At 38.4% G+C, this 9,633-nt stretch overlaps 1 protein-coding gene across 1 annotated transcript; it reads left to right on the top strand.

The window, feature by feature from the left end:
• The first annotated feature begins 8,639 nt into the window (after window positions 1-8,639).
• On the top strand, window positions 8,640-9,146 carry LOC145800046 (protein FAR1-RELATED SEQUENCE 5-like). Its single transcript, XM_082889706.1, has one exon. It carries the CDS (start codon window positions 8,640-8,642, stop codon window positions 9,144-9,146), a length of 507 nt encoding a protein of 168 aa, XP_082745832.1.
• Window positions 9,147-9,633: the final 487 nt, after the last annotated feature.

The following is a 9,633-nucleotide window of genomic DNA, read 5'->3' as shown; positions in this document are numbered from 1 at the left end:
ACATTATGTATGCCCTATAGTCCATGTTATCGCATGTTTGATCATTGCATTGCGTATGCCTCGTTCATAACATTGCGTATGTTAGTGCATTGTGTATGCATGTCATATAATCCATGTGCATTGAGTATGCCATTGATTAGTTCTTAGCATTGTGTATGCCATTTGCATACTTGCACGTCATTCCGTGCATCTTCGCATCACTTAGTTGCATTGCATTTAGATCGCATGCTAGAGTTACATTTGTTCATACATTGTTTGTTGCATTGTGTTTGGAGTAGGGTTTAGTCCAAACACGGGAAACGAGGGATGTTTCGTACTCAAAGTGACGAAATGTGCCTCGATTGTCGGTCGCTGACACTCTTGACCATCCATGATGGAGTTGTTGGTTTTAGTTGCTTATGTGTGCATTCATATCCCATTGAGTCGTGCAATTTGACTCCTCGGCCATCATGGATCAGGATGTGTGATTGGTGGCTCGAGGATCGAAGACTACACTCCCTAGATCTTATGCAATAATGGGGAGAGTGGTCGTGCACACATGTGTTGCAAATGCCTTACTTTCTCTCTCTCTTGCCTTTGTTGTAGAAAATTCAGAAACCAGAGGCTGAAATTGGTCAACCGACCAGCTTTTCTTGCAGGCTGACCACCCCTTTTGGTTTCTTCCGCAGAAGGTGGTCGGCAGGTGTTCTCCCATGCCCATAAGCTGGTCGGCAGCCTTCCCACAGATTCCCAGAGTGGAGTTTCAGCCTTCTGGAGCTTTGTGCAAGTTTCTGAGATCAATTGCAAGCAAAGGCGAGCCGGGGCATCGCAATGGATTTCCCGACAAGGCGACTCGAGCATGCATGCTTCCTTTATCATTCGGAACAGAGCTGACGCAGTCCATTTCATGTAGCTTGCATGCTAATTTATTTGCTTCCATAGTTTAATTTGTTAATTAATTAATGTTGTGTAATATTTAGCTGTATTTCGTTATTCATTTCGGTTGTGTAATAACTAGTTTAATTAGCTTAGATTAGCTAGTTAGTTCTGTATTATTTATTCGGACCCTCCGCGAGAGGGCGAACTTTGTAATAAGTGTGCGTGTGCGTGATGCATGTCTTCCAACCCCACGTCTTTCTCTCCTTTATTTACCAGCTTATGATGGTTAGTTTAGGGCATGTTTCAATTAGCATCCTTATACCTCACATGTTTGCATTCATTCATCTGTCTTGCATGCACCGGGCTCTGTGCATCATACTAACTGTATTGTATTTCAATTCCTGTTTGAATACATGTATCAAGTCGCATTTCACATGACATTTTAGAATAGCCGAGCCTATCTTAGTTGCATTTTGCATGTGTTGCATCAGGCATTCTTGACATAGCTAGGATCATGCATGATTACTAACTATCTTCTGTTTTGGCTTGGAGTACTCGGTGATTGTTTATACTTTAGCATCCTTGCATATGTGTGAGTGACTGCCATGATAGCATGCTTGCCATGAGGCTAACTGCCTATGTGATATACCTGCCTGAATGCCTGTGGGTGAAGGTTGGATTATTTAAATTGGAACAATCCATCGATTGTGAGTTTTAAGCCCACTTTAGAGTGGCAAATCACCATGTTTTCTAAGCCCACTTGAGGGTAGCAAAATTCGCATTTTAGCCTACTTGTGAGTAGCAAACCGCTTTAAAAAAAAATAAACATTAGGTGTTTTGTTCCGACTTAGACGATCTAGTCTATACTTGTATGCTGTGCGCACCACGTAGCAATTCTAGGCTAATAAACCAGAATAAGAACGCATGTGTTTTCAAAAACTCGATATCATGTTTAGTAGTAGCCGATCTTTGATCGGGTGAACGGGGGTGCTCATTGCATGACCTTCCCCAATCGTACCTAAGTTCCCGAGCCGAGGCAGCTTTGGTGATGATGGACACGTGGCCTTAGGCACGAGTCAGGGTTTCCTAAATTCTCCTAAAATAAAATATTTAGGTGGCGACTCTGTATCTGGCAAAGCAGTCCATGTTTGACACTTCTTTCTAAAAATCAATTTTTCAAAACGATTTGTCGGATTTGGACTCTTTGGTGATTTATCAATCTCATATTGCACTTTGCGAGATCAGATTAAGAACCGTGACATTGAGTCCGAACTGTAATAAGCCCAATGGACAAAGCGGGATTTTCTCGGGACGTTCGGGGATGTCTACAGCGTGGCTCGGTTGTGGAAGTTCGAGCACGCTTGCTTGGGCAGGATGATGAGGGCTGATGGGATAGTAGAGCTACCACGGTCTCCTGAGTCTGACCGGTTTGTGGTACCTCGGGCTGGTTTGTCTCGGTGATTAGGGTCCTCACTGCTCTCTTCTTCGCCATCTCTTGTTCAGCAGTTAGTAGGATCAGGTTGATTTGAGGCAAGGTTGGATCAGGTTCAGGAGAAGGCTCTAGGAGGAAGTCTGTCACTCTGGTTTTCCTTCTGCTATTGTATCTGTACGTCGGCTCAAAGTTGAGTAGCTTGGCCCAACTTCAATCGGGATGTCTTAGTGTGGCGCGGAGCACGCCAAGGTTGGGGTAGTTGTACTGGGACTTTAAAAAGTTTAAATCTGCAAAAGGGAAAAGACCACGGTTAGTACGGTTGAAAATAAGCAACAAGTAAAGAAAAACATGAAACTAAGCCGAGGTAATTATACCGGCGACTCCTTTGTTCCAGTTTATTCGGTCGCCTGGGATCTGGGCCTCATGGTCTTCAAAATTTCCGGAAACTCAAAAAAATTCATCGTCGTTTACATCTTTGTCTGGGGTATTCTTTATTATCTTTTCACGGCTGCGCCTTATTCTTAAATAGTAAACCCAGTCGTCCTCATTTTGGCCTAGAGAGTACTGGTGAAATAGCTCGACCAAACTGAGGTTGAGGCCAAGCCGACGGTTTAGCTCGACAATGCCATTTATTATTCGGTATGAATTTGTTGAGAGCTGGGTTGGGCAGAGGTTTGTTTGCCTAAGGAATTCACAAAGAAGAGGCTGTACAGGGAATCGGAGTCCGGTTTCTACAATGGAAAGGAGGGTGAAGGGAACAAAGCCTAGGTTTCCCCAGGGTGTGGTGTCTAGTTCGGCTAAAGTAAGATGGACATCATTAGGGATATGGTAGTCCCTTCGGAACTCGGCCATAGCCCCTGGTGAGTTTACCAAAAATCTATATTTACTCATGAGGTCTTAAATTATGTATAAATAAGCTGGAATGCTAGCTCGGTGCTGAGATGACGATGGATATCTCGGTTGGATGTTCAATGGAGTGCCTGGGCAACCTAGTCAGAGTCTGCAAAGTGCAAAGGAAAAAGTGTTAAGCATAGATCGATGGACCGTGCTAAAAAGCAAAAAAGGAAAAATAAATGATGTCTTAGCTCGGCTACGTGGAATACTATCCATTCTTAGCCTGGTTAAGTTATGAGAAGTTTGTGGCCCGGTTGTAACTTATGGGGCAGCATTCTTAGTTCAGTTTTGACTATGTCAGGGAGCTGGTTTAGCCCCAAGTTATAGCTCGGCCGATGGTTGGGGCTTTCTAGTACAGCATTGCGCAAACCTAATACAGTTTGCTAGCTCGGCTAAAGTGAGGCAGAAGGTGCTTAGACCTATTGAAACTACAAGTATGGCGTGAAGTTTTAGTTCGGTTGTTTAGTTCGGCTAGGTTTGCACCTAATACAAACAACTTCCTAGTTCGGTTGGAGTGCGATTTTGGATCTAAAAACGTCCCATTTCAGGTTGTTCGCAAATCCAGTAGGTGTGAGTACCATTCAAGAAGTTCTTACTCATTACAGAGAAAAACAGTTGAAAAGTGTTGTGAGAAAACACATATATACAAATGGTACATGTTGCCAGTCAAATGGAAAAAGCAAAAGAAGATTGAGTTACTTACAGATGAGAGAAGGAAGGATGCCGATTTGAAACCACAAAGATGGTGTTGAAAATGCAAGCTTCACAGGTGCAAAGGTTGCAGAAATGGAGGCTCAAGCAAGAGAGAGAGAAGATGAATAGTGCAAATGAAATAGTTCGAAGCATAAGGGTTTGTTTTGTGAAAAGGGAAGGAAAAAAAAAAGCGGGACTGTTCAAAATTCGTGAGGTATGAGGACGGCGTGACAGCTACACTGGGCCAATGAGAGTCTGCCATGTGTACATGGAATAGAAAGCGATTCAGTGACAGCGTCTGAAGAGACGTTTTTGACCGGACAGATTAATAGCCCAGTGTAAATTTAGCTCGGTTGAAGACCACAGTTTAGCTCGGTTGAAAGGCTAAAATTTTAGCTTGGCTGGAAACATGTAATCCCAATCATGCTACGTAGATGGAATTAAGGGGCAATTGAAAGGGTAATTTATGTCTATATTGGGCCGAGCTAAGTAGGAGACTTCTTTGTTAATTGGGCTGCAGAATGGACCAAGGTAAAAGTAGATTTATTTCGATCTAAAAGACTAAGCGTATGAGCCGAGCTAGCTAGGCATTGTGCGTGGGAGAGCCGAGCTAGCTTGGCATTGTGGGCTTGAGCGCCAAGCTAACTCCTATTTCGTACTTGGTTAGCTTGGTATCAAGGAAATGGCCCGGTTAGAGTATGTCAAACCGAGGTACACGCAGTGAAAGAAAGAACCGAGCTAGTTGGAGTTCGGGTCTAGTCTGCGGCTTCAGCATGGCCATGTTAGCTCGGTCATATTGACATCCAACCGTGGTAAAACCATCTCACTTGGTTTAAGCATTGAGGAGGTGCTGAAGGATAAGCATTATCTTTCAGGAGTGTAATTCCTAAAAGAACTCTACACGGAGGAGTAAGAGTCCTACTAGGATTGTGCCATACGGAACCCATAAAAGCTCATAACATCACTTATGGAGAGGTAACACAACTTTAATTCCTGAATTTACAGAGCTTTTGTGTCTATTGTCTATTGTGCTAACTTAGGCATCGGAGGGGTTTCCGGCACACACCCACCGGTTAGCTCACGTTTTTGTTTTCAGGTGGCAAAGCGACAACGTTAGGAGGAGCGCAAGATTGATCAACAGGATCATACGAGAAGGATTATTTCGTACTCGTACATATCTACATATATATATATATATATATAAATATAATATATATTTAATCAATATATATAAAAACTCTCTCTTTTTTTCTTTTTTTTATGTATGTATGAATATATAAATATAACTATTCTGATTAATTATTTATAATTAAATACCACATTAAATTAATTAAATATCACATTAAATTAATTAAACAACACATTAAATTCTCATGTAATCACGCAATTAATGAAACCAAAAATAAAATAAGGTAATAATAATCGTAATAATAATAAATAATGACTTAAGAAAATTAGGGCCGCTACATCACATGTCTCAGTTTACTAATTCAATTTATTTAGGCAGGCCTCTATGTATAGGTTGTTTATGAAAAAAATTTAGGTAAATTTGATAATTTTGATTAAGAATAATTTTAAAAAAAATTATTAATATTTTTAAAACAAATGTTATAATATAGCATACCTAAAATTGTTATATATATAGGCCTCGTTTGGAAAGTTGGCTATTTTTGTAGACTATTTTAGTTTTTGACTATTTGAGTAGGCTAAAATATTTATGTTTAGAAAGAAAGTTGAATTTTTTTATAGTTGGATGTGAGGTTTGTGAGAGAAAAAGTGAGATGATTATGAATTTGATGTGACATTTTATTTTATTAACTATTTTGATCTATTTTATTGTTTTGTAAATTTTAACCCAAAAAAAGCCAAAACACCCCATAGACTTAAAAATTGGAGTTCAGATCTTCGGCCGCTCTTTCCAGCAGCACTCCCAACAGCACTACAAAACGATGTCGTTTTGTAGTGCAAAAACGACGTCGTTTTATTTAGTTGGTTTTTTTTTTTAATTTTTTTGTTCCGAAAATTCGAATTTCCCGCCTGAACTTGGAACCCTCATTTTGACTTCATCTTCGTCCCTCTCTCCTCTGTTTTTCCCTAACCACGCAGTTGGATAGAGAGAGAGAGATAGAAGAGAGGCGCTGGAGAACGGAGAGGGACTGGACGCCATCTGCGAAGAGGGAGAACGATGGTGGACGGAGGCGACGGTAATGGAGAGAGGTTGGCTGAGGGACGCGAGTCCGGCTGTGACGCGACGATGGCGGAGGGACGCAAGTCTGGCTGTGACGAGGTATATTTCAGTCTCTGTGTTATGTATATATGTATATTTCAGTCTCTATATTTACATTTTGTTTGGATAATCAATGTATACATGTATTTGCAGACATTAGAAATATTTCATTCTATTTCTCTATTTCAGTCTCTATGTATTTGCAGACATTACAAATATGCCAATGCTATAATTAATTTGTATATATTAATTTTTCTCTATACATTTCTCTATATTAATTTTTATATACAATTAAGGATTTATATATAATTAAGGATTTTGTTAATTCAGAAATTACTAATTAAGGATTGAGATATAATTAAGGATTTTTATATATAATTAAGGATTTTGTTAATTCAGAAATTACTAATCAAGAAGAGTGATTAGTAACTATGATTGATTTTTCAATGTCATTTATAACTATGATAGTTATATATAAAAGATCTCAGTTTTTGAAAAAAGAGTGATTATTTCTAAAAAACCATCTTGCTTTTTCAGTATACCTGTGATAACAAAAATTTAACAATAAATAAATAAAATCTACAATTGATCTGGTCCATCATTTCAAAGAGATTTACAAAATTCAAAAATAAAACTACCTTAATAAACCACTCCCCATAACAAAATAAGTTCACATTTGCCTCCTTAAACCTACAGAGGAGCTGAAGGTTGTCCCCAATATGCCTACACTTGGTGGGGGGCAACCTGCAAATTAAAAAAACATTAATCGGTTAATTACTAAGCTGGTACAACAATGTGAAGCTCTAAAATAAAATTGGTAAATGGCAAGAAATATAATAAATTATTTTAATTCTCATCAAATGATCAAGTCATAAAATTAGTTTCTGGGCCACATATTTTGAAGTAAAAGTTTTTAAAAAAAAATGGGAAAATCAAAGAGTACAAACAGAGGATCTTATTTGTAAAAGAGAAAAACAAAGCCATCACCTACACAAACCACACAACACACCTCTACTCTCAAAGGTATTATAACTACTGAAAAAAAAAAGAAAAAGAAGTTGGGCAGCACATGTAAGCAGTCAATTCCCTAGTGCATTATGCTCGAAACATTTTATTGTCTTCTTTTAGATTCAAGTTGTCCATTCATTTGAAAGGATGCAGAAACTTGTAATTTTTTAACTTTGATTTGAACTTATGATCATTAAAAAAAAAATCTAAACACTGACATACCTATCCAAAAAATAGACACTGGCATACCTGTCCAAAAAAATCCAAGTCATAGATCGAAGTAATATAAATTGATTCATTGAACCTATAAATCGAATTGCAGGTAATCGAAGAAAATAATGTTGTTAATGAGTTGGCTAATTGAGGTTGGAAACCAAAATTGGGCATGTCATTTGACTCTGAACAAGCTGCATATGATTTTTACAATACCTATGGCGGAAAGGTGGACTTTAGTATTAAGAAGCTATATGCACACAAGAACAAGCATACTAAGGAAATAACTTCACGGACTTTTGTATGTTACAAAGAGGGAACTCGGGGTATTGACAAGCGAGATCCACTAGTAAAATTTTCGAGATAAGAGGTGAGGTGTGGTTGTGGTGCTCGATTTAGTATCAAGTTAGATAGAAATTTAGGAAAATATGTTGCCATTGATTTTGTTGAACATCATAATTATGATCTTGTGCCTCAAGAGTGCATTCATATGTTGCCATCCCAAAGAAAAATATCTACCACCCAAGCAATTGAAGTAGAATTGGCTTCAGAATCTGGAATTCCTCTTAGGTCTGGTATGAGCTATTTGGTAGGGAATTTGGTGGAAGAGCATCACTTGGCTTCACCAAATTGGACCAAAAAAATTACTTGAGATCGAAGAGACAAAAAGATTTGGAATATGGAGAAGCAGGTAGTGCGTTGCAATACTTTCGTAAGAAAAGTTTAGAAAATCCATCCTTTTATTATGCAGTCCAATTAGATTGTGAAGAGCAAATAAGTAACATATTTTGGGCAGATGCACAAATGATAATGGACTATGCTCAATTTGGTGATGTAGTGACCTTTGACACTACTTACAAATTAAATAATGAACATAGACCTTTTGGAATCTTTGTTGGATTTAATCATCATCGAGAAACTGTTGTATTCGGTGCAGCGTTGATGTATGATGAGACTGCCGAATCATTCACACGATTGTTTCAGATTTTTTTGGAGGCAATGTCAAACAAAGCTCCAAAAACTATTTTCACCGATCAAGATGCTGCGATGGCTAAGGCAATTCCAATTGTCATGCCTAGTACAAACCATCGACTTTGTACATGGCATTTGATGCAAAATGCTGTGAAGCATGGGAGTTCTCTCTTTCAAGATGTTGGGGTAAAGGGTGTCTATTCAAAATTTATGCATCAAATTGATGATGAAGAAGAATTCAAAATACAATGGGACCAAATGCTTGATAGGTATGATGCACACAACAATCATTGGTTGGCGCAAACTTTTGGTGTGAAGGAGAAATAGGGATGGCCATATATTATGAATTCTTGGGCAGCTGGAATGAGTACTACTCAACTAAGTGAATCATTCAATGCATTTTTGAAGGATTATCTCAATTGTGATCATAACTTGATGGAATTTTTCAAGCATTTTGAGAGGGTGCTCTATGACAAGAGGTATAAAGAATTGGAAGCCGAGTATAATTTGTGTCAAAAATTGCCAAGGGTTTCTATTCCAACTGTGATGTTAAAGCAAATGGCAGATATTTACACCAAAACAATTTTTGAGGAATTCCAAAATGAGTACGTGCAGTCCATTGAAGCGTCCATTGTAGGCACTATTCATGATGGTGAGAGTACCATATTCACAATTCAAACGGATGTAGATGGAAAAAAAGATAAGAATGTGACAATGGATAGAGATGGTTTTTTGAGTTGTAGTTGCAAGAAGTTTGAAGTGAAGAGCATAGTGTGTCAACATTGTTTAAAGGTGCTTAGAGAGATAATCAATGCAAAGGACCTTCCTGCACAATACATACTCAAATGATGGACTAAAAAAGCAAGGGCTGAAAGTGTGAAAGATAGGCGTGGGTATGATGTGAAGGCTGATGTCAAACTACATCAAAGCGACCAATATAGGTCATTGATGAATATGTTTAGAGCTATAGCAAGTAGAGCCGCCGAAAGTGAAGAAACTTATCATTTGTTACTTGCAAAAGGTGAAGAACTGAGTGTCATGGTTGAAGACAAATTAAGTGTGTACACTTGTGGTCAAGTGGAGATCACTGAATTCAGAAATTCCTCAGCTAACACATGCCCACAGATTAATGAAGTAGATTGTCCAATCCAAGCCAAGGGACTGAAGAAAAGACAAGCAACTAGTAAGGGAAGAAGGAGGATCAAGGGCAGGATGGAAAAATGTATTGCAAAGAAGAAAAGAATGCAATCTAAGCAGGTAATTAATTGAAGTTATGTGTGATTGTTATGTGTTATCAATTTTGTGTTATGTGTGTTAGGAAAATAATTTATTAAAT

Source organism: Camellia sinensis, chromosome 9, assembly GCF_055761805.1.
Source record: "Camellia sinensis isolate YWXY chromosome 9, ASM5576180v1, whole genome shotgun sequence".
Lineage (NCBI taxonomy): Eukaryota > Viridiplantae > Streptophyta > Magnoliopsida > Ericales > Theaceae > Camellia > Camellia sinensis.
The sequence above is the reverse complement of the archived record's forward strand: the minus strand, read 5'-3'. Positions and strand labels throughout refer to the sequence as shown.

What these genes read in the sequence shown, in the direction of transcription:
- LOC145800046 (XM_082889706.1), top strand. Translation starts at nt 8,640, where the DNA reads ATGAATTCTTGGGCAGCTGGAATGAGTACTACTCAACTAAGTGAATCA.